Raw genomic sequence first — 26,179 nt, forward strand, 5'->3', positions numbered from 1 at the left:
TCAAGGTAGATTTTTAAGGTTGTTCTACCTCCTCCCCCCCCAAAAAAAATAAACAAACGAAAGCTACTATTGAACCATTTAAAGGAAATAGTTGCAGGGTTATTTCTGTACAAACTGAGTTCAAACTAAATGTATAACAAATTCAATTGTCAAAGCTAGAATTGAAAAGCAAAATAAAAATAACATGGACTGTACAAGTTCAGACTACAGGGAGGAGATGCCCTCTTTGAATGCTCTCCCATGCAAAAGTTCTCTGCAGGTAGAAAATTAGCACAGCGGGGAGAAAAGTTATTGGCCAGGGCTCTCACTATTATGCTGATTTTTCTACTTGTTTGCCCCCCACCCCCTTACAGAGCAGAGCACAAGCTAGTTTCCCATAGTTTGCCCATCTTTCAAGTATGTGGCCAGTGCCACGTGAAATTCTTCCAACTTGCTTTACTGCCTGTTTTCCAATAAACTGGAATTATAAAGGCCACTTGGAAGTGGGTCGATGGAAGGTGCTCTGTGTAAAAGGCAGCGAGTGATGTTTGCAGTGTAACCGACAACGTGCTCCAAACTCCTGCAAAAGATCCAGAGATCTCCCCTAATATCTAATTTGGCACAGAGCTAAACGTTACACACAAATGCAAGTTTCTCACATTTTATTTTTTTATTAAAGAATCTTTGGAGGTGGTCATAGGGAGTGACAGCACAGCAGTTGGGGGGATGGCACTTAGCCCATCTCTTGGGTGGGTCAAAATCACCTTTCACGTTTGTGAAGAGCAGTCGATGGAAGGTAATTTTCATCAGAAAACTGTCAAATGAGGAAAGGGTTAAATGATTCGCTACTTTGCCAGTCAGATTTGCAGTCACTTTAAGAAGGGGGGAGAAATACACAAATCTGTATGGAACATCTAGTTTGACCATTTGAGACTGATGTGTTCCTGGTGACTGTGGGCTCCTCCTTAAATACATTGCTTTTAGGTCATTGAGTACTGAGCATCCGTTTCTTTTTGACCAGGCGGAAAAGAAGAAATTTCAACAAGCAGGCTACAGAAATCCTCAATGAGTATTTCTATTCCCACCTCAGCAACCCATACCCCAGTGAGGAAGCCAAAGAGGAGCTAGCCAAGAAATGTGGCATCACAGTCTCACAGGTAAGATGCCCAGGTGCCTGTTCTGTGCTGAGAGCACCCGTCTTGTCTGTCTAGTTATCCATCCATTTATGTAATCTGGGAGAGGTGGAAAAAGCCCGCACCAAAAGAAGTGTCTGCATAGAAAAAGAGTACCATTGGGAATGAAGAATAAACGAAGAGGGGGATGAGGGACTGGGGAGCAATAGAATTCTGAGGACATAAGAAAGGAGAAATCTGCTAAGCAAGAAATGTAGAAGTTGTCTAGGGAAGGGATTGTATTGGGGGGCGACTCTTAAAACGCATGGCTCAGAGGGTAGAGCATGGGACTCTTAATCTCAGGGTCTTGGGTTTGAGCCCCACCTTGGGCAAAAGATTCCTGCATTACAGGGGATTGTTCTATGATCCTGCTGAACTGTGGACAATGATTCTATACGGCAATTGGGTATTCAGGATCGTTTTTATGCCCTTGATTATTTTAATCCGAAGAAGAGCACAGCCTTTGTTGCTTGCACTAGAATCATGGGCAACCTCACGACGTTTAACTGGAGTTGCTCAGTGAGAAAATCGGGAAACGATCATGAAAGACAACTTGTTGGATGTCTGCTCAGATAGTACCCTCATCACCTGGGTCAACAATGAGGCTTCTTGGCCAGAGCTGCATGTGAACTAAGAGCTCATCCTAGAATGTGCCCAGGATTCATCTATAGTGCTGACTGTGGTTTCCAAGGCTGACAAAGCCATGTGGAAAGGATTCACTGAAAGCAGAACATTTGAAAACTACCACATTTAGGAAACTTTTGTGAAGACTATATTGCCATGGATGGACTGGGGTGGGGGAGGGGGGAGTTTCCAGGATAATTTCCATCTTGTCAAGCAGTGTACATAGTAATTACTCTCCCATTTGCTACTGAACATAACACCTCCTTAATGTTCTTCTTTGTGCTACTTTATGTGTTCCCACATGGTTTGAGATTTCTTATTAAGGTGACAGAGGAGCTGGGTGCTCCCAGAATGCAAAGCTCAGCTATTGGCCACCAGTTATTGGCTACCCCCAAGGATGGGACTATGAATGGTGGAATTATTGTTCCTTGTAACCTTCCCAAACTCTCAGTGAAGCCTTCCTTGATAAGGAAGTTGCTGAAACAGATTGAAGCTGAGCAGATTTGTGTCATCAAGAACACCATGAATTTATTACATAGGCTGAAGCATAGAATAATAGAATTGTACAGTTGGAACGTATCCTGAGGGTCATCTCGTCTGACCCCCTGCAATGCAGGAATGTCAGCTAAAGCATCCATGACAGATGACCACCCAATCTCTGCTTAAAAACCTCCAAGGAAGGAGAGAGAACCACCTCTCATGGGAGTCTATTCCACTGCCAAACACCTCTTACTGTCAGAGAGTTCTTCCTGATGTTTAGTCAGAATCTCATTTCTTGTAACTTGAAGCCATTAGTTCAGGTCCTACCTTCTGGAGGTACCCAGTTGATTACAAGACCACTCTGGCTGATTAGAAGAATCAAAACCAGCAGACCAGAGTCCCTCGGAAGGTAGTGGACTCCTTCATTTGAGGTTTTTAAGCAGAGTTTGGATGACCATCTGTTATGGGTGCTTTAGTTACGATTTCTGCATTGCAGGGGGATCGGACCAGATGACCCTTCGGGTCCCTTCCAACTCTACCATTCTAGGATTCTTTGATTCTGTAATTTTATGGATGACATAGAAATTTGATTTTGCCCCGTTATGCTATTGCCTCTCGAATTTTTATAATGCTGTGGCTTTTGTAAAGGCTTTTTGCCATTCAGCCAATGGGCATTCCATGATCCAGGGAGCCACCTAAAATTAAGAAGGTAGCAATGCCTAAGAGCTGTTTCCCAGTATATGCAGTTGGAGACAGCAGCAACCTTCTGAAGATTGCTTCCAACTGGGAAGTCAGGCCATACCAGTCTTTATTGAATTTCATGTTACTTTTTTGTTGACCATTTTTCCAGTTCACATATTTTTGATTCAAACTTTTTGTCATTGAAAGTGTTAACAATTCCTCCTTCTTGGTTTCACCTGCAGCTTCAAAAGTATGCTCTTCCATCACCCAAATCACTGATGAGATTATTGTGTTCCAGTAGACTCAGAGCAGAGATTATTGTGTTTCAATAGACTCAGCAGAAACTACTCTTGTTTTCTCTTGCTATTTGCATCTTGCAATGTGCATTTTTATCCAGATGTGTTCACCAGATAGAAGTTTTGTGTACTCAACCTTTTGTTTCTTTCTCATGTGGGCTAGCAAATGTTTAAGTAACGACAGCTGTCAGGGTTCTCTTGTACTAGCCCCTTTGAAATGAATGAGACTTGTGCAGGAGAACTTCCTGACAGGTTGTACATCTGCATGTTTTTTATCTGCTAAATATATATTTTTTTTAAGTAACGAAAGTTTACTTAGGTATGAGTTGCTCTTGACTAATTCATATAGACTATTACACAACATTCTGTCTCTGACATTTAGATTCATTTATGTTTTAGTAACTTAACCAGATACTAAATTGAATTAATTAGCATTTATGCCTCACTGCTCTTTCAAGTTATTTATTAACTAATTAATGACCTTTTGGACACACAAACACACACATGCTCCTATTGTGTTTCTCTGTGAGGATTGTTCACCCCCCCAAGTTTCGAGATGTTGCATGCAAGCTGATGCTAGATTCCACAACTAGAGGAGCTGCTGCTTTCTTTCGGCTTGTTAAGGTAGAAACTGCCACAGCATGCAGAAGCAACTCTGAACTTTTAGTAGAATTGTTGGGTGATCTTGAGAACTCTCTTTCATATTTCAAATCTGACTCTCCTGTTACTCTAAATTTGTATTCTCAGATTATGGCAACCTTGACTTTGCTAATTTCTTGAGCTGACAAATTGCATCACATTGTGAGCTTGTCCCTTGCTACCTGTCCAATATGGTTTGAGGTTTAGAGGTTCTGCATGCTGACATTTTCTATCATTGTTTAGTGGCAGATATGCTCCCAAATGCAAACTTAAAAAAATATTCCAGTGCTATTCAGCACCAAGGAACTGATATGTCATCCATACCGGTCAAAGGGCAGTAGTTGTCAATTACTATATTTATCAGATATTTATCATTTCTCACTTTCCCTGTATTGAGAATGCTTTGGTCAAACCTCAATTGTTGTCCAAGTATACAGTACTTCCTCCCATATGACTTCCACTGATGCATAAAATATAGGATTTCCCATTTATTTGTCTGTTTGCTTACTCATAAAACTTCTACAGCATCTTTTGTTCTGGAAAAGATATTGTGTTAATATCTACAGGACTATGTGGCAACCAGTTTTACAGTTTTACTTTCACAGTTCTAATAAGACTTTGAAGCCAGGGGAGTCATGCTGTCCATTGGAACCAGTCAGTAGTCCACCAGCTGTATTGTAAATTCCTGGTGAAAGATACTTTTTTTCAACCAGAACTTGCCAGAACTCAGTTCCGGCACCTCTCAGGTGGCCACCGTTGCCATTATAAGAGAACAAGGGAGGTGTTCATGGTGAGTTTCTCCACCTCTTTTCCTAGAAAAATAGCACTGGTCACTGGCCTCACTAAACTTTCACAACTGAAAGCCATATCAAATAGCTCATGTGAGATGGGGCTTCAGTTAAGGATGGCTAGATGGATCAGCCAATTCTCAGGTCTGTGTCACTTTTGAATGTGTTTAGTTATAAGCCAGCTGTGTCCCATTTCCACATTAAGCTGAGAATTACTTTTTTTAAAAAAAAAAGATCCTCATGAAAACGTGCACTTAAATTTGTATTTAAATACAAACTTGTCTTCTCAAGAACATGTTTTGTCTCCAAAAGAAATTATTTTGATACTTGTTTTGAGCCGATAACTGCATCACACAATTTTGAGAAGTGCAAAATCTAAAGGATAGCTACATCCTCATCTGCACATTGATCCTGGTGGTATGGGTCAGGTCAACTCATATCAGAATTCACAGGAATCATGTTCCTCAAGCATCTCACGCCGCAGCGTCCCAGAAGTTGGTGGAAGATTATGATCTTCCTTCTAAATCTCAGGGAAAGCATCCCACTGATGCAGCAATGTCACCTGTTTTATAGAAGTTCATTTCCACAGCAGGAAAGACGTTATCAGGCAGATTTTTGACTCTCCAAATAAACTGTATGCATGAAACATTTTATGCGTTGATTCTATTTCAAACTTTAAATTGATTTGCCACCCGCTTCATTTCAAAAGATCCAGTGTTAGCAATGCCCTTAAATATGTGCCAAAAAAGCTTCGCTGTTTCCAACTTTATTCATGAATGGAAGCTTTTATGTATCTTGCTTTCAGACAGAAGAGAATGGTGCTCAACTCAGAAAGCAAACATAGCATTACTGAAAAAAGTTCATGTCAGGGTCTTTCAGAAACTGCACTGAGAAGGTTAAGCTTATCCTTCTAGCATGGGGTGGGTGAAACATTTTTGGCCAGAAGGCCACAACACACACACACACAAACCAACCAACCAACCACAGGGAGCCCAGTGTTGTGTTGTGTTGTGTTGTGTTATGTTGTGTTGTGCAATGCAATGTAATGGAGCCAACCTGCCACTCTTGTTCTTACTCACTTGTGCAATGCCAAGCTGTAAAAAAAAGAGAAGCCGCTATGATGGACAGCGATGGAAGTTCTCATCTGTAAGCCATCAGTTCCAAGTGAGAAGCAAAAGCTGGCCAGCTATAGAAAGAATAAATGAGGCTGTCATCTGACTATATGTGGAATCCACACAGATATTTCAAAATCCAGAGCGTTATGCATTCATGTCTCACATTTCAGGGAAGCTGTCCGTGCAGACATACAAGGGTCAGACCAAGATGGATTTAGTTCCGCCTTCTGCTTCCAGCAGCAGCAAGTTCACATGGCTCTGGGTGCTCGCAAGCATGGCATGAAGGTTTTTGCCTCTATTATCTTGTATCCAAAGGCAGACAACCTCTGAATAAGGAGGTTTCCTTCGTAGCTAGACTGTTCTCCAGGAATTTGTCTGTTCCCTTTTAAAAGCTATCTAAGCCCTGTGCTGAGGGGGTTTTACCTGCTAGCCTGGTCCCAGATTCCACAGATACAGAGTCTCATTTGCAGGCATACAGACATATACACCAATAGGCTCCGATTATCCTTTTGCAGCTTATGGATTGTACAATAAGATCCTATGCAGGTTGCAGGATACACAGGATTGGCAGACAGGATCTCCAGCTCATGGAGGCTTGGGCAAAGGCCCTTGGGTGCAATTCCATCCCAAAATGTTCATCTGTATGTTTGACAAAAACCTGTCATGGGCTTTCTTGCATTGCCGCGTGTTGCAATGAATTACCCTGCCTCCTTAGAAAGTAAACGGCAACGATCATCTTCTATTCTTTGAGGGTCTTCACACTAAAAGATTTGTCCAAGTTAGCATTTCCGTGATTAGTTTGAAGTAATTTCATTCCAAAGTCCTGGCTACATTTTATCTACACAAATTTTAAGCACTGTATATGACAGGATAATAATATCAAATTTATAAAAGAATGAATGGGTTAGGACATTTTTCACATATATTTGTATACTGGGGGAGCTTTTTCTCTACAAATGTTTGTGCCTTTTTATTTTTATTTTCTTCTGTTTTGCTTTGTATCACTTTATTTCTTTATAACTGAAAACTTTTCAATAAAAAAGAGCTCTGTATATGACAGTTCCGTTTACGGTTGTTTATGCATTATAGCAACTGCAAGGGAGCTGCGCATGGAGAGGGATGCAAAGTTTTACAGCAGTTTCAGAGTCTTGACATACCTTGTTCGTTCTCCTCTGCCTGTAATAACAATTATATAAGTTAACTTCTTGAGGTGTGGGGCCGATTTGTGGAAGAAATGATCCCTTGGCACAGAAGATGCTCCTGATGGCTCTCTTTGTCTCTTCTATGATTCTGAGATTCCATAAATCACATCAGGAAAACGTGGATTTCTCTTTTAAATGGAAATGTATGGAAGCACAGTTTTAGCATGTGGCCCAAGGCCTAGCCTCTCACACCAGAAAACATAAACAAAAATCCACAGTGTGCGCTGTATATAAGCACAAATTCATATAGTTTTATGGGTCTGTCTTGTAAGTTCAGAGAGAGATTTATTCTGAACTATTAATCAGCATACTTAAACAGCATTCCCATTCTTTCTTCCCTTTCCCCTGGCTTCCCACCCTGGTCATATATTTGACTTCTTATTAACAGGCTTTTTCCCCCCCTCTCTCTCTCTCTCTCTCTCTCTCTCTCTCTCTCTCTCTCTCTCTCTTTCAAACTTGCTCTAGGTATCAAACTGGTTTGGAAATAAGCGAATCCGGTACAAGAAGAACATAGGTAAATTTCAAGAGGAAGCCAATATTTATGCTGCCAAAACGGCTGTCACTGCTACAAATGTGTCAGCCCATGGAAGCCAAGCTAACTCACCCTCAACTCCCAATTCAGCTGGTTAGTTTTTTTTTTCTTTTGGGTTGTTATTGTTCTTTTCTTTCCGTGGGGTTTTATTTTCTTTTAGTATCAATGTGTGTTTCTCGTTTGCTTTTTAATTTGGTTTCCTCTTTGGTTCGTTCACTTTTGGGGCAATGTATTCATTTAGGATATTTTGTTCCTGTCTGTTTTTTCTGTTTCTGAAGGCAATGTAGTCATGCTGTGTGATTAAAAGTAATGTGTTGGGAATTTTGGCACGGAGAACATTTTGCCTGAGTTGCTGGTTCTCCCAGGAGAAAGGTCGTCCGGGCACATTTGTATGTTTCAACAGGGGAGAGACGTTTATCACTGGGTGACCCTGATAAATAACCCAACACATTCAGGGGCCACAATCCACCAGGAAGTTCTCCTGTACAAGCCACATTGAAATGAATGGGAGCTGCACACAAGCACACAATGTTTCCATGGGACTTTTGCTCAGAGCATCACCCAGTCATGTTATTTGGTGTCTGTATTGCGTGAACGTTTCTCTCTGGATTATTGCTTACTTATTCCCATTACCTGTAGCTCACCTGTTTTGTGTAATTTTATTTTTCTTTGGTATCAGAATTGCTAGTGGGCTTTTTACTCCATGGAAATTCAAACATGGCTTGTCCGTCTACCTTTCCAGGATGTGAGCTTGTGTTTTTTGTATTAGTTATGCAAGCGACAAATTCATTTTAGGTTCCTTGAGTACTATTGCGGAGAAAGGCAGAGTGGAAACTTGGGAAATAAATTAGCCCAATAAATAGTTTATTTGATCTTGATATTTGAGATGCATGTGGTAAAGAGCTTGGATCAGGGTTGCTGTTTCATGTTTTCATCGTGTTAGACAATTGTTTATGACAAATTGTTCATTATAAAATGGATTGTAATTTCCTGGGCCATAGAAAACTTGGGACAATCTTTTTGGGAAAAGGTCAGCTTGAGGACCAGTTTGTGAACAGATGTGTACTGTATGGCTTTTTTGTTTTAAAAGAGGGAAATGCCAAATACATTGGGTTGATACACTTGTTCTACGTTATGAAATTATATGGGTACAGATAAATACGAAGCATTTACGTAAAGCTGCCAACAAGCTGTGCCGAAGACAGTGTAATTTGGATGTCTTCCAAGAGAGCCTAGATATTGTTAGGAAACATGCTATGTCTCCTGCTCTGAATTTTTTAAGCTCTGAAATAATAAAGCATTAAAGTAGAATATCTTTCTTTCAGAGGAGTGTGTGCCTAAGGTGAGCCCTTGTTCTGAGTCACTTAGGTCTTTATTCTAGTCCACAGTTCAGGTCAGTGTGACCAAGTGGCTAAAGCAAAGGGAATTAGAGCTCTGTGATCTGGAACCTCCTACCCAAGTTGCTTTGGCGATGGGAGAAACATCGTAGATAGTAACCCATAGCTGAGCAGCACCGGCAGGGCAGGCATCGTGCTTTGGTCTTCTTTTGGGGGCGGGTGGGCTGGCCCTCCTCAGAACCCTTAAGCAGAATGGACTTCATTTTCTGAGGAACTGATGGTGCCAGGGCTAGAACTCCTGGTAACACCATTCATCATGCCTGGAGATGGTTCTTCCCTCCATCTCTTCTGATTGAAGCTTGTTTAGTAGTGCTGGCTCTGCAGCTGACATGGGCCAGAGGCCTTGATCCACAGGTAGCCCCTCCTCACTCAAATGAGGGAGCGATTGACAACGTGACTGTGTGTGAAGCAGGTTGTGCTGGCAGCTGCAGCCCCAGGGCTGAAGCCATTGCTGTTGGTGATCTTGCCCCCATTAAGGCAAAAATGGAGGAGTACCAGAAATCAAATCTCACAAGTAACACTATGCAGGTCACACATCACAAATTACAATCTGTTTCTCACTACTTTTGAAAATTGAGATGGTGTGTTTTGCCTTATTGGTTTATCATTTACTGTCTTGCTCAAGGCCTGTGAGTTACAAGAAGCAGTTTGGTAATGTAGCTGTTATACAAGAGAATTGACCTTTTTATGAGCTCCGCTCCCTGGCCTGTGAACAGCAGCCATAACCCCGCCCCCCCCAAAAAATCTAGACTTGCCCTTTTGCAGTGGCAAGGAGCCAAATCCGTAGTAAACTTCTGCAAGACAACATTTTGTGTTGGTTTCCCCAAGACCTCCTTGTAATAGGAGGAATGGCTCTTTAAAGCAGTGGCTTGCTGGATAAGAGAAGTGATTTTGCCTGGCCGAATTTCATAATAGCCCAGAATGGCAAAAACATTTAGGACTGCTTCACATGTTACATTTTATATATATATGTACCTGACACATTTTAACTGTGCAAGGAAAAACAAAAGTACAGTATGGATGCAGAAAGCACACGTTTGCTGAGATATATATCTTGCAGGTTCTCTTGTCAGAGAGCCCAAAGTGGCTTTTTCTCCCTGTTTGAAGTGTACATTTGGAAGCAAAACTGGAGTTGTTGCTGTGTTGTGCGTGAAATGACACCCCACTGAGTGAAAGGAAGGCAGGGGACAATAAGGGATCTGTGGAAGTGTTTTAGGAAAAATAAGAAATGGACATTATGTTTGGAGGATGAGCCTAACAGAAGAGGCTTGTATTGGGGCCATGCAGATGGGCGTTCACCAACTCGCAGGTTCAGATCAGAAGAATCTTTATTTGATTCCGCCACTAGCCATAGCAATAAAATAAAATAAAATGTACTGAAGACAGAGGTAAAAACTTAACTATACAAAATACACTTTGGAGGTTTACATCAATAATCAAATAATAGATATTATTCTAATTACCCCTGCTAAAAAACTTTGCAGTTTTTGCTGTCACCGGATTATTATTGTTATTATTTATTGAATTTATATACCGCCCCATACCCAGAGGTCCTGATCGTCTTGATCTGCTAAAAGATAGGAAACAGTAACATCACTCCTCAAATCTTTAGAAAGATTGCACTCTAGAAGCACATGAGCCACTGACTCAGTACTGCCGTCTCCACAGGAACACAACCATTTTTCCAGTGCAATCTTTTGAAATTGACCCTCAAGTACAGCTGAAGGCAGTAGTATATTCAATCTTGTGAAAGTGAGAGCGCGTCTGTACCTTGGAATTGTTAAATTTTGCAAATAAGGTGTCAAAATGACTAGGTGGGAAATAATCATACCATGGACAAAATTTCCTTATTGTGGCCAAATTATTGGTTGGTGGTTTCTTAGTTTGAAAAGCAGCTGCTAATTATCCTGGAGTTTGACACCCTGTGTAACACCCTCTACTCCAGGGATCCGCAAACTTTTTCAGCAGGGGGCCGGTCCACTGTCCCTCAGACCTTGTGGGGAGCTGGATTATATCTGGGGGTGTGTGAACGAATTCCTATGCCCCACAAATAACCCAGAGATGCATTATAAATAAAATCACACATTCTACTCAGGTAAAAACACCAGGCAGGCCCCACAAATAACCCAAAGATGCATTTTAAATAAAAGGACATATTCTGCTCATGTAAAAAGACGCTGATTCCCGGACCGTCCGTGGACCAGATTTAGAAGGCGATTGGGCCAGATCTGGCCCCTGGGCCTTAGCTTGCCTCCCCATGCCCTACTTCCTCGGGAGTTATGCTGCTTCACAACATTGACTGAGCCTCTTAGCCAACTGCTCTCTCCCCTTACTCCTATCCACTTGCCTACCTGTTGGATCCATGTAAGTCAACCCTTGCTGATCTGGCCAGAGTCCCTTCCTTGCAACTGCTGTAATGCACCATTTTCTTTTCCCTCTGCACATTGCAGATTCTCCTTTCCTCATTTCCACAAAAAAAACACCTCTTTGTCTCTCCAGCTCCGACACCACCTCAGACTTTCATCCTGCTGCTGTGAGTCTCCTCTGATCTTCTCTTTCTCCCCTGTGGTGTAAATCAATCACTCTTGGCAAACCGCTGCTTTCTCTTCATGCAGGTGCAGTTAAGACAGCATCTTCCGTCTAGGCCTGAAAACAAATAATTGTTAATTTCTCAGTAATTTAAGCAAGAGTTAGCTAGACAGAACTAGGTCTCTCCCTTCAACTTGCTCTAAATTTAACTAGATTTGTATTAATCACATGAAACAGGAGGGGGTCCTCTTTTCTTCCTATAACAGTTTTTGGTTGTTGTTTTTAACTTCCACAACATTTCCTTTAAGGAGCTTACAGTTACCACCAATGTGAATTATTGTAAAAGAAGGCATCACACATGCAATGGGGATATAAATGTTTCCATATTGGTTAAAAAATCATCAAAACATTTCCTTTCTATTTGATCCCTTTGTTATAAAAGTCCACATTCTAAAACAGGATAAGAATTAAATATTGAACTTCGCTTTCAATAAAATCTAAAGATCAGTGTGATTCAGAAGACCAGAGGCTAAGGAAGTTTTGTAAATAAAGATGGAAGTCAGGCCTTCTGACCTGTAAATGCTGGTCCCTTTTCCTAGATAAATCAGGGGTTGGCTTTAGTGACTCATTGGATAAGAGAAAACCATTTTGCACGTGTTCAAAATGTTGTTAATTAATGCTTTATTGAGATCTCCCTCAAACGAGGCACTGGTATCAGGCGGGTATCATGGAAAAGTTCTCAAGCCAAGCAACTGAAAGTCAGGAGCACATTGTCACTCAGCAGGGTGGCAGTTGTGACCAGTAGCCATTGATAAGTTTACCTTCCATTTGGGGATATAATATTTTATAAAATTGCCAACAGAATACTTCTGGAGCAAATGAGGTGCTCTTGCTTCTGGCTCCAGAGATGGAAGCAGGGAGATTGTTCAGAGACAGCAGCTCACAAGCCAGTCAGGGAACCTTAGTTAGTATTTGACCATTTCAGCATGGCAAAACATCCTTTTTCTTCATTCCACTTCTCCTACACATTGCTCAAAAATGTAAGTAATGGGAAAAAATAATGTCAAACTCTGCTGAAGGGGAAATGGAGTATTGTTGGGAGGAATGTATTTCTGCTTTCAAAGCTCAGTTGAATGAACTATCATCCCGAAATTCTGGAGATTCTGTTCATTGAGGGTGGTGTGTGTCTTTGTTTTGATGTCATTCCTTTCCCCACACCATTGTATTATCCCTTGGAGATGCCTGGCCATAGTAACTCACCTTCCTGAAGATTTTGCATTGATGCCAAGAATGCTGAAGCAGCATCACGGATGACACTAAAGGTCATCTCTGCAATTACTGTTCTGACTCTATCTGTACGGTGTAAATTCCATTGGTGTGCACATTTGCCACTTACATATGTGCATTAATCTTTGGAAGACTTTGGACACAATCCACTGGGACATTTTCAAGCACAAACCTCATAGAAATGAATGAGAGCTGCGGAAGAATGGGGCCCACCCATTCATTTCCATAGGGCTTTCACAGGAGACCAACCTGATGAATTGTGCCATCTGCATCAATATCAACATATATTCAGTAAATGGCATCTATCAATACCATTGTTGCTTTGAATGTAATTTTGTGACTGTTCCCTCTGCCCTGCCGATTCACCATCTGTCAAGTAAAAGCCATTTCTACTTTTTGGGAGGGATATTTTAAAAAGATAGTGCGGGGTAAAATACCCACACCTTTCAAGCAAACTAACTTAAAAAGCAACCTGTGCTGTCTGCAGAAAAGAGATGGAGGCACACGGGCTTCCCAGGGCCTCTTTGCGGTGATATCATTGGCTTGCTGCACGACCTTGAAAATCCAGATCATTTATTGAGGCCATCTGTTAAGGAGAGAAAACCATACCTTTACCCAAATCCCATGGCATTCCTGTGAGACTTAAATAATTACAGTAGGCACATGTTGTATGCTCAAAAGGCAGGTGTCACAGAAAGGAAAATATTAGTATAATCATGGCATTTTTTGAATCCCAAAAAGTTGGTACTCTTAGTGCTGCACGGTAATGGGAGTTCTTGAAAAGTAATCGGAACCATTTCCAGTAGATTATCTATTGTCAAAGTGTGATTAGATAGATAGATAGATAGATAGATAGATAGATAGATAGATGATAGATTTATTCCCTGCCCTTTTAGTGACTATGCGCCATGCAGAGCAGCTTACAGCAATTTAGAATCACAATATCATAAAATACAAGAAAAACACAGCATTAAGAATTCATTGAAATACAACAGAGGTAAAGATCACAGCCAAAACATGACCTTTACAGCAGATACTTAGCAGGTAAAAGCATTCTGGAATTAAAATGTTTTCCCCACCAGTGGGAAACAGCCAGAGAGGGGGTCACCTACGCTTCATAGGACAAAGTGCTTCATGATATTGGTGCAGTCACTGAGAAGACCCTATTTCTTGCTCTCATCAAACACTTCTCCATCCTAAGTAGAACGCAAAAAAGTCCTTCTGATCTTACGGAGTTGGCAGGGTGGTATGTAAGGAGGCAATCCTTCAGTTACAGGGTTTTTTCCAAAGCCTGATGAAGTCAATTGGGATGTTTCCACCATACGCTAAAGGAGACTTTGAAGAACTTCTTAGCCCTTGCTAATTATTGTGACATTTTAGAATCTCTCCTTCAAGATGCGTTTACATTGGAGCAAAAAAAGACTTCATGGGCAGGGGAGATGTTTGCAGGGGAACTCACTGTTGGACTGTTTCTTGTCTTCTGATGGTTGTACTCTTCAGATAACTACACCCTCCCTCCATTTGTTAAGTGTTTAGCACAGATGTTGGAAACCTCTGGCCCTCCAGATGTTGGTGAACTGCAGTGCCCGTCATCCCTTGCCATTGGCCATGCTTGCTGGCACAGATAGGAGTTTTAGCAACACCTGGAGGACCTGGTTTAACCAAAATATTTGCAAAGAGAAAGTATAGTTCAAAGGTTCACAGAGCTTTTATCTGTATTTCACTGTTGGGCAGTTGCAAAAAACCAAGCAAACGAACCAACCCTAGACATAGTAGTTATATATTTTCCATGTGGGAAATATTGAACAGCTTAGCATTGCAAAAGTGCAATGGAATTGACCTGGGCCCCTGAAGTCTCTCCCTTCAAGCCTAATGTCATGCTTAAAACTAAACCTTGCACGTTCAGCTTTCTCATTCTTAACATCAGTTGCACGAGAGTTTCAAAATAATCCTTTCCTTCCAGTCTATCTCATGCAGTTAGGTTGCTGTGCGGGGGACATAGGGGGAAAACTGAAAGGGAGTTACGGCTGGAATTACACTTTTCAACCCTGTGTGTGGTTGAGATTATTGAGATAACGTGATCTAGCGAGTTCCAGATTTTGCCATGAGACAAAGACAACACGGAGGAGATCAAGAGAGCCTTACCACATTCTTGTGGCCCATTTTCCCTACACCCCAAAGTTGGCACATTATGTGCTCCTCTAGATGTGTGGGGCGTGAGGGACTAGTGGAAATCCCTGGCCTTCTACATTTTGCTATCCTGCCAAATTGGCCAAGATAGATTCATTGCGGGCTGTGACTGGAACCCCTCGCGAAACTGGCGTGTCTTAGCATGGCATGCTCCACAAACATGTTCTATTCATCTATATTTATGGGAGTCGTCTTCTAAAAACAAGATAAGACTGCTGTCCAGGCATCACAGCTGAAAATATCAAAGCTTGCTAAGACATCAGTATGCTGTCCACAGCAACAAAGCAACCTCCCACCCACAAAACAGGAGCTACCTGCCACACCCTCCATCAGGAAGCACTGAATTCTGAAGGACTCATTTCTGTTGAGAAGTTGGTTGGAGGGCGAGCTTTTTTGAGATGTGATATTTATAGCTCTTACAGTGCATCCTCTATCTCTCTCTCTTTTAATTTTTAATTTTTTATATTTTTATTTTTTGCTTGCTCTGTCCTTTGTGCTACTAACCTGTTTTGTCTCCTGTTTGGGGTTGCTTTGCATGTCATTTCCTTCTTCTTGGCTGACAGGCGTGTGGTTGGTCCTCTTCCTTTCTATGATTCAGGTGCCTCACTCTTTCCTTTCCAGGTTCTTCCAGTTCTTTTAACATGTCAAACTCTGGAGATTTATTCATGAGCGTGCAGTCACTCAATGGGGATTCTTACCAAGGGGCCCAGGTTGGAGCCAACGTGCAGTCACAGGTAGGGATCCATCGGATGTACTGCCAGTGAATGCATCAATATCAGAATGAAGAGCCTTTGATCCTATTGGCGTTCCCCATTCCTGTCCCAAGAGAGGAATCGAAACTCTGTAACCAACCTAAACCAGTCAAAACAAAAACCCCAAACCAAACAATTTTATTTATTTGTTACCAAACATTGTCTTTGGGGATGTTGCCCACGCTTTGTGAATGCATTTGGCTCTGGCTTCCTAGTTACAGTAAGAAGAAATCAGTATTTGAACGGAAAGAGTATTACGCAAGATGCAACTTGCTTAGTGGATTTTCTAGGAGAAATGACCAGATATTTGTACCTCGGGCTTATTTTTCAAGATGTCCATATTGTCATATTCTGCTTGGTTTAATGACAAGAGAGTGGTGCTGAACTACAGAAGTTTCCCTTTTCCCCCATTTCAGTGTCAAACTTCATTTAGCCATCCTATCCTAGAAGCCAGTTTGACAGGGAAGAGTGTAGGAAATAATCACCGGGGTGTAAGCCACTTCTTCCTGATGCAATGGTTGCAACAGCTTCTTAGGTCTTTGCTTACCCCTTCGGGAGTCTCCTTTTACCCTTAGATAATGGTGCCAACCACTCAAACATTTCCATCTCGTGTCAAGGTGCATTAAAAGCAAAGCTAGGTTGCATTGCTACCCTGAATGCAGAAGAGAAGGCATGCTAGATGGCAGGCAGTCTCGCGCGGTCAAGAAGGATGAATGGTCTCGAGAGGCAAGGCGTGAACCCTCATAACGCTCATTTGTATTAAGTCAACTCTCTTCAGTTGCAAGTGGCACTGAGGAACCTTGGGTTGAATAACTGGTGTGGATAGCAGGGTTGACAGATTTGGACGGAGTAGATTTCTTACCCCCATATAGGAATTGCTAACTCAACCAAGGACCTCCAACCAACTTGCCTCCTTGTATATTTTTCTCCCCACCATTTGCTGCACTACTCAGAATCCAGCATGGGCTGCTGCTGCTGCTGCCACTGTTACTATCAGGGATTATAGTGGGATGTTTGGAGGGAGGGAGGCATCTTCATTTATTGCTGCTTGGAGCGAACACTGGGAAATCTTGATTATAGTCATATCATCCTATTTTAGTCACCCCCAAAATTAGTCTTGCCTTTTAATATCTGTGTTCCTAATTCTCTCTTTGTTGTTGTTGGTCTGTTTAGGTGGATACCCTTCGCCATGTTATCAGCCAGACAGGAGGATACAGTGACGGACTCGCAGCGAGTCAGATGTATAGTCCGCAGGGCATCAGTGTAAGAAAAATAGGCTTCCTTTTTTCTTTTTTTCCCTTTCTTGTTGGTTCTCTCTTTCCCAATTATTTCAAAGCCATAGGGCTCAGAATGCCACTTAGTAGGACTTGTCTTAGCTTTACGGTCACCTAGTTTATTGCTTCTGTATCGGTCGTGCCAACGGCAGAGTTCTCTCTGCGAAAAAAGTGGCGATGGGGCAGGCCTTGTGCAGGCAGCTGGCGTCTAGGACTGTCAGACGCAATCAATATTCACATGGCACCTGCGGCCACTTGCGTTCTGCTGAGAGAGCTGCTAAACAGGTGACACCTAGTACAGTGGCAGGAGGGGACCCAGACATCTCCAACGAGAAGGCCAAGGGCTGGAGTCCATTGCAGCTGAACGTACCATCTAAAATAGTGGGTGGGCCCTCTCCCATTCCAAAAGCCAAAAATGGATTATTAACAGATTGATGATAATGACGACGACGACGATGATGCTAATACAGAAATTAGAGTAAGAAAAACCGAGGGGAGGGGTGGAGAGAGGGGGTGGAGAGGAGAGGAACATCTTCTACTTGTTCTGGGTTGCGCTGGCGGCTCCTCACTAGCATGAAAATTCATAGCGACAAGCTGTGTCGTACAGAGTGAAATCGATCAGACAGACACAAGGAGAACCGAGTGTAGATTCGGGACAGCAATCCAACTTCATTTCTCAGATCAATCATCCGCCATCTCAGTGGCGGTGACAGCAAGCTGGGAGAAGAGGGGAGCCTGGAAAAGGAGGCTGCCGTACACTGTGTCGGGGGCTTCTCTTTGCCCCTTTAGAGGTCAGGGGAAGAGTTGCGCTCGAGGATTAACCTGAAAATACTGGGAGGGTGAAGCATGGTCCTGATGTTTTGACTTTCCACTGCATGCGTGCCTCCGACGCGAGGAGCGCCCGTTGAGGTTGGTGGCAAAGGGCAGTACAAGGTTTAGAGGCTTCTCTCCCACCCTCTTTAGATAACCTTCAGGATTTCTACTGTCTGCATTGCTCACAACAGTGCTAGGCAAAGCAAGTCTTTTCTCAGTGGGGAATTGTACAGCATGCTGCCGTTGGACCTGCTAGGCATTCTCCATGAGCTCATGTCAAGTTGAAATGAAAGGAAGTGCCAAGGATAGGATGTGATGGAAAGGAAAGTCTTAAAACGACTTGCCAAGACCCTCCCTCTCCCTCTCTCTCTCTCTCTCGTCCTTTTTGTTCAAGTACAAAATTTGAGGCGTTAAAAGGCAAGTGCTTAGATACCCAAAGTAAGTCGAAGCTCACGGGTTGGCAGGTTGGGTCATATGGGAGTGCATGTTGTTTTTCTCTCTGGGGGTGTGTGTTAGAGGAATCACGTGCCAAACAGAGCAACTCCAAGCCAATGTACATTGTGCAGGATGGGGCAGTAGCCAAGTTAGCTGAGAACAGTCACGTGTGTTGTTCACATTTCTGTCTGATTCGTATATAAAGTGTCGGGGAGGTGGAAGAACTCATTTAATATAAAAAGCCACACAGTTGAGGGGGACTGTATTCTCTCCCACCTTTGTAAGATGTTCTTCTAACCTAATTAAAATATTAGGGGGAACCTGATGTGACAGATTGTAAGGAGAATGAGGGCTTATTGTTTTTTATTTGACATTAAAATTAAATGCCCCTTCGAGGACATCAAATATGGCTGTGCCTGCCATTTCCAGTTTGACCTAGGGTGGTAGAATTCTGATCTGTATCACTTCAGACACGTAAAAGGTCCCATTTTTAATACTCTCCTGTATACTTTCAAAGCCCTTCATGGAGTAAATCACAGAGAATAACTTTGCCTGGTATGTTAGTTTACTACGGGCATGGAAGCGTTCAAAAATATGTATTTTCCTGCATTCTAAAGTGATACAATCCATAATTCTGTTACCTTGTTCTGCCAAATGTATACATGCGCTCTTGAAACCCAAGGGGGTAATATAACAGAAGGGCTTAATCCTTACTACCCTCTGAGCTATATAGTCCAACGACTATATTGCTTCGGCATCTTTTCAATATTTATGTGTCCTTTTTCCAAAGCCGTAAGAAGAAACTTGGATTATTGGCAGGCTTCTCATCATTAGGAGGAAGGAGGATGTTCCCTTGAAGCCATTGGTGGGCATGGTGGAGGGGCAGAAATGTTATAAAGCATGGCGTGTGACTTTGTTGTTGGAATTCTGAGCTGACTTCTTCTGAATTTAGCACAGGCATCCAAGCGCCCACGTTTGCACCGAGCCCTGACGTCACCAGGCAAGGACAGTAAAGCATTCTGAAGTAAATGCAACTGAACATGTGCAGACAATTATGTCTGATTATATAAACCCATTGCAAAAACCGGGCTTGAAAATGCCACATGAAAGAGCCTATTGTTCCACATTAATCTCTGTTAGCCGAATTCATTTCTATTCTGGCTCTTTAATACTGAGGAATAAATGAATCGGAGACTGATCATGATAAGATATGATACTTCTGTACAAATTAACCCTGCCCCCACCCCCCAAGGAGAAGCCCAGCTCACTGCAACTGAATATATATCTGAACACAGTAGTTTTCTAGGCTAAACCAAATCACCAGGGGATGCTCTGCTGAAGAAAAGAGCTAGGGAAAGGGCATGCGAGAGGAGATGAAAGCCAGCATGGATTCAGGTGCAGAACTGAAGCTAATTTGGTAGTCATTAATAAAGGGAAGCTGCAGAATGGGAATCAGCACTAATACCAGAAGGGACATGGTGCAGTTGCCTTTATCTTCAGGCCAGTTATTTGGGAAGAGGGAAGAAAGGCCTCTCTTGAAAGGAATGGCTTGCAGAAGAGGGAGAACAATGTATTATCATGCCATTAGAAGCACTGAGTTTAAACTGCCTGAATATGCTTTTACGTTGAATAAATGTAACCTAACCTGAGCAGTGGGTAGCAGGAGGATGAGTTGCTAAGGTAAGCTGTGGAATCTTCTTGCTTCTGGGTTTCCAAGAGGACACAGAGAAGGCATCAATCATAGTAGATGCTCTCCTTGGTAACCTGAGAGCTTCCTTGCAATGATATGGCCCTTTCCTGCCCTGCCCTGTCCTTTTCTATATTTAAAAATAGAAGCTGAAATGGAATTGAATTGGGGGAGGAGTTAGCACCCAGTAGTTCTGTTAAGCTGTTTGCAGCCTCTGGGAGCTTGTGACCAGGACTTGTAAACAGGGACATTTGCCAAGTGAGGCCTGGAATGCTAGTTCACGGTGTCCATAGGACCAAGAGACATGGATGGCGAGGGAGCAGCTGCAGTGACCTGCAACACCATGTCTGTCTTTCTGCCTAAGAATGTGCAAAACTACACCTGCAGCAAGTGCAAGCTGGTTGCCTTTGTGGAACAGAAGCTACAGCAGCATGAGGCCCACCTCTTCCAACTTTGAGCTATCTGGGAAAGATGAGGACTTTCTCAATAGAGAAGAGTGGACCGTCTTGGAACAGCTACATGGGTGGGGTGCCCCTAAAGAGGAGAAAGATCCCATTGCAGGAGATTAACCCCTAGAATGAACATGACACACAGAAAGAAACAGGACTGTCAGGAGCCATGCTATATCAATGGAGCTGCAAATTTGATTCCAGGCCCACTATATCCCTATGTTTTTACAGGCCCACTGTATCCCTATGTTCTTCATTCTTGACTTGGAGTCTTCTGGCATCCACTTGCAAATACAAGTTATTATATCCCACCACCACCCCTCAAATGCATTTTGCATGTGCATTTTCTCCATCAGATCTTTGTTCTCTTGAAATAACGGTCTGTTCTTCTATATGCTTGCTGTCACATTCTGTCCTATCCCATATTTAAATGACTTGGCACATTTACACTGGAAATGGCGCACATACTCAAATCAGGGAGATTAGATATGCGAACCCTGTGTGTGCGCGCCCTTCAATGGGCTAACCCAAACCCATGTCTAGATCAATCCTCAGAATTGGTCACAAGCCTCTCAACTGCTTGTTTCCATCCCCATCTTTAGTGAGGAAACATGGGTCAAGCTCTAGGTGCCACACAGATACAGTAAGCATGCTGGCTCCCCTTAAGCATTTTGTTAGTGCTCAGAATGAATGATTGCAAAGTCCAGATTTCTTTCCTTTTGAGACAAACAGGAATGTTTGCCTTCATCATCCCTGGAGCCCCTTCATTCCCCCATCATCCCATGCAGATGAGCCATTTTTAATAAGAGCCAGCTCTCACTGGCTTCCCAGCAACCTCTCTTGTACAGAATCAGCTTTTCCCAATTGTCCCCTAGTGCCTAGCCAAAACTGAACCCTTCCTCCCAACAGCACCTTCCTCATGCCTTCATTGAGACCTCTCAGCTCCGCCTGTCAGTCTTGTGCATGCAAAAAGTAGCATTTCTGACCATACTACCCTAATGGTAATGGACATAATATTCTGCCCAACAAACGAAATTTGGCCTCCAGGAACTTGCAACATTGGTGCTGATGTGTGCTGGTCACTGAACTCTCCTCGGTGCAGCCTATCAGCCTATCTGTGCAACGCATCATGTGCTCCATGTTCCCATGAGGCATGCAAGTCACATGTGTGTGGCTGGGGCAACCCATTCAGATGGGGGTATAAGAAATAAATTGCTGCTGCTGTTGCTGTTTGATGGGCAGGGTATAAGAAATAGATGGTTGTTGTTACACAGCTCAACCCATCTCTCAATGTTTCTAACGATCATGTCACACGCCCCTTCCAGGAAGTCTCAAACATGGACCTCTAGAGGCATATTGATGCAAGAAGACTATTGTTCCTTACCATGAATCATTTACCTCTTCCTCAGTGTGACACCCTCCTATCTTAACCCTCATCCTCTGTGGTTGCAGACAAACTGGATGCTTCTACCATGTCCCTGAAACTAGTATGCAGGAATGAGTGAAATAAATGAAACAGTGTGCTATGTTTTTACATAAGCCTTCCTTCCTTCCCCTTTTTTTTTGGGGGGGGGGTTAAACAATTCTAAAGCCAGATCAAGCTGAGGAAATTGCAGCAGCAGGTAATTTACCTGCTTCCACATTCATAACATTACCCCCTACTTTAAATAAATAAAGTCTGGAGAAATAAGATCTCTGAATAAATAAGGTACACCTGCCAAAAGGACCCCTTCGAGTATATTTCGTCAGTCTATGTACTTACAAGGACCACTTTTTGCACTGATCTGATTTTTAGGAACAAAATTTAAAAAGTCCTTCCAGTAGCACCTTAGAGACCAACTAAGTTTGTTATTGGGATGAGTTTTCATGTGCATGCACACTTCTTCAAATATCTGAAGAAATGTGCATGCAAACAAAAGCTCATACCAATAACAAACTTAGTTGGTCTCTAAGGTGCTACTGGAAAAAAAAAAATTATTTTGTTTCAACTACGGCAGACCAACACGGCTACCTACCTATATCTGATTATTAGGGTCAAGGCTCTGGAGAGTAGAGTCTGAAGCAATGGATTCAAGTGACAATAAAGGAGATTCTGATGAAACATCACAAAGAAGACAATGGAACAGGCTCTATCAGAAGGTGTGGATTCTGCAGGTTTTTAAGCAGAGATTGGATGACCACCTGTCAGGGATGATTGAGATCCCTTCATTGTAGGGGGTTGGATTAGATGACCCTCAGGCTCCCTTCCAACTCGACAATCCTATGACTCTATGAATCCGGTATTGAGGATATAAGATGCAGAACAAACAGAAAAATAGGTATAAAAAAATATTACAAGTTACGGAGGAACACCAGTTTCTCCCTTTATTCTCTATTGCAGTGATATTGTAAAGAAAAACAAGTTTCTTGTGGGGGGACCTTTAAATTTATTTGATTTTTCAAATTAACGTTTTATACTCACATATACAACATAAGTCATAAAACCGAGATTCCAAAGAATCTCCTGGACTTCCCTCCTCCCCTTTGTGGGTCCTACTGTTAGTCGTTTACTCTCTCGCCTTTTATAATAATCCAAATCTTTTACATCTCCATTATATCCAGAATTCACCATTAAACCACAAGTGCTTCATTAGTTTGGTGAGACATAAATTTCATGCTCTGTGGTTTCTAGAAAAAAAGAAAGATTTCACCTCTGCATTTTAATTCATCACGTTTGTGAAGTACTTCCACGTGATTTCTTGTGATTGTCCATGATTGACATTAATTGTGAGGAAATTCAGATATCATAAAATCTAATGAAATCACCTATAAAATATCATGAACCAGATGCATAGTGGGTAGAGCTACAATTATATGACCTGTTTTTAACCATCCGAGGACCAGGGCGGGTGTGAAGTTGCCCCAACACTTCTCAAGCTGTTCCTGTTTCATAAAAGAGCAGGTGGTTCTGTGCTCCTTAACCTGGACTCTCTGACTTCCATATCTCTTCTCCAGTTACAGAGGCAGAGCTAGGAAGTGGGAGAAGCAGAAACGCCTCTCCCGCCAGCCTTCCCTTCCACTCTAGAAATTGGCAGCTCTGTTGCTATTGTTTACCTTTGCAGAGCCAAGCAGCAGTAACCTCTTGGTTGCTCCAAGCAGAGAGCAAGGAGAGGTTTGTGGGGCATTGGCGCCAACCATAGAGAGCCCTGGGTGCCCAGGCACCCACAAAAATCTCGACACAACCTCCAAGGCCCTGCAAAGCCTCCGACACAACTTCTGCAAGGCTCCTCTGCTGCATCAACAGCTGCCTTTTGAGCGCAGGTGTGCCCCCTTCTCCCTTCAGGTCTTTTGGATGAACTTGTGGCTCCCTCCCAGCCATTGTCCACCTGTTGGTTGCTGCCTGTGGCCACTGCTTTTGGCACCATGTTCAGTCACGGGGCCCTCCCAAGAGAAGCATCCCAGAGCAGTTGCCCTAGTTAAGGGTAGCTTTGAGCAGAAGCCACATGCAACAGAACAACAACAACAATAATAATTTTATTTATATCCCACCCTCCCCAGCCGAGGGGACGCGGGTGGCGCTGTGGGTAAAACCTCAGTGCCTAGTACTTGCCGATCGCATGGTAGGCGGTTCGAATCCCTGCGGCGGGGTGAGTTCCTGTTGTTTGGTCCCAGCTCCTGCCCACCTAGCAGTTCGAAAGCACCCATAAGTGCAAGTAGATAAATAGGTACCGCTTTATAGCGGGAAGGTAAATGGCGTTCCGTGCGCTGCGCTGGTGCAGGCTCGCCAGAGCAGCGATGTCACACTGGCCATGTGACCCGGAAGTGTCTGTGGACAGCGCCGGCTCCTGGCCTCTAGAGTGAGATGAGCGCACAACCCTAGAGTCTGTCAAGACTGGCCTGTACGGGCAGGGGTACCTTTACCTTTACCTCCCCAGCCGAAGCCGGGCTCAGAGTGGCTAACAACAGTAAAAATAACACAGTTTACATAAAATCACAATCAATTAATTTTAAAATCAATTCATTCTAATATCAATTCAGAGTCAAATTAATGGCAACCGTTGGGCTAGAGTTCTATGAGGATTACAGAAGGAAGGGGTCAGGATGTGCCTTGGCTAAACAGAGACAGCAGTCATATGCAGATGTGGGCACAAGCACAATGTGGACCCTGTATGGTGCAGGTATGAGTGAGAGAGAGAGCATTTGCCCCACACACTGCCAGCTTTGGGCATGCCCTCTTTGGCCACACAACCTTTTGTTTTGACTGCATCTGCCACTGGCTTGCAGCCCCCCAGAAGATTGACCATGAGGGAATGAGGCCCTTAAACTGACAAAACATCCTCCCTCCTTGGACCAGGATAACTAGGGAAGTACAAGGGCAGGAGCCAAGACAAAGGAAATTAGCACCCGGCTGTTGGGATCACGGTCTTTTAGCAGGTTGTTGAGCAGGAACCTGCCCAAGCACTTCTAATTTGGGGGCTGCTTTGGTATTGTTACGTCCATTCCTTTGTATTTTCAAGTGCTCCAAATCAGGTACTATACTGTAACATGGGGAATTATTGCAACAGTGTGGTTTGGGCTTTTTGCGTTCCATCATAGATCTCCCATCTGCTTTTCAGCATATGCATGCACACACAAGCTGTATTCCACAGCCATTCCCACATTACAAAGTTGCCACACTTGTGGGCCTGCCTTTCCAAAAATGCAACGTAAGAATCAAGCCCTGGATTTTTGGAATTGCTCTTGAGTCGAGGACTCAAGCTCTGGGATCCATATTTCATGATGTGCAGCTACAACCATAAGAAATCCTAGAACCTCTCAGTGTTAGTCTAGCTCTCCTTTTAAGGCTTCAGGGCTATTCTGTACAGTGGTACCTCGGGTTAAGAACTTAATTCGTTCCACAGGTCCATTCTCAATCTGAAACAGTGCTTTCAGTGCTTTTAACAGTGCTTTTAACCTGAGGCCTGCTTTCAAGAATGGGGCCTCCTGCTACCACTGCGCCGCTAGCGCGCGATTTCCGTTCTTATCCTGGGGCAAAGTTCTTAACCTGGAGCAACCACTTCCTGGTTAGCGGAGTCTGTAACCCGAAGCGCCTGTAACCTGAGGTACCACTGTATTAGGAAGGAAGCCTTTGGGTGGACTCCTGGAGACACTGATACAATTTGCAGAGGATGGGGTCCTTTTCTTGTTTTGGAAATAAATCATATTCTCAAGTATGAGTGAAGTGGGGGGGTGTACTGGGTTCCAGAGTATTTCTGGGCTGAGAATGGGAGAGAAAGATTCAAACAGTAAGGATCTCTGTGTTGTATAAAGATTATCTCTTTCTCTATCTCGTTTAATTGGGTGTCTGCAATAAAGCCCCTTCTAAAAATAAGTTGAGTACACAATAGGAGCCCTCCCCCCTCCCCCCCTTACATTTCCCGTTCCCTATAATGACCCGGCAAACACTAAATGTCATTTGAGTGCATTAAGCAGCAAACTCTCCAGTGACATAGCAATTACAGTTCTGAAATAGATTTGGTGTGTCACCGAAGATAAGGGTTTTGAAAGTTTCTGTTGTGATTATAGCTTGTAACTCCCACAAATAACAGGCTTCAAAATAAGAGGCTGCCAACAGGGCCATTGTGGCTTTCCCTTAGTGATGGCACGTAAATTGCTATTAATGTCCTGAGTGTACTTGAATATGCCAGTCTCCGGGCGGCAGAGTTGGCTCAGTGTCTCTCTTTACCCGGCTTGTCACTGTCGGGCTGATAATCTGTGGTAATTGCTGCCTCTTGCAGTGGTCAGGACGTGGAAGTGTATGAGCTGGCTACATCTTCTACAGTAAACAATAAGCCTGTCTGTAGCAAAGTAGGAGGATATGCAATACAACCTCTTTAGGA

At 43.1% G+C, this 26,179-nt stretch overlaps 1 protein-coding gene across 3 annotated transcripts in view; it reads left to right on the forward strand.

The window, feature by feature from the left end:
- The window catches only part of PBX1 (PBX homeobox 1), a 224,066-nt gene that overhangs the window by 189,165 nt on the left and 8,722 nt on the right, over positions 1-26,179 (forward strand). The window contains exons 5-8 of one of the 3 annotated variants that reach the window (XM_081914923.1): positions 1,001-1,136; positions 7,442-7,490; positions 15,533-15,645; positions 16,837-16,926. In XM_081914923.1, coding sequence (XP_081771049.1) covers positions 1,001-1,136; positions 7,442-7,490; positions 15,533-15,645; positions 16,837-16,926 — 388 coding nt within the window. Of the gene's footprint in view, positions 1-1,000; positions 1,137-7,441; positions 7,602-15,532; positions 15,646-16,836; positions 16,927-26,179 lie in introns of all 3 variants that reach the window. The other 2 variants (XM_081914922.1, XM_081914924.1) reach the window with 2 other exon arrangements.

This window comes from Podarcis melisellensis (genome assembly GCF_964234715.1).
Source record: "Podarcis melisellensis genome assembly, chromosome: 6".
NCBI lineage: Eukaryota > Metazoa > Chordata > Lepidosauria > Squamata > Lacertidae > Podarcis > Podarcis melisellensis.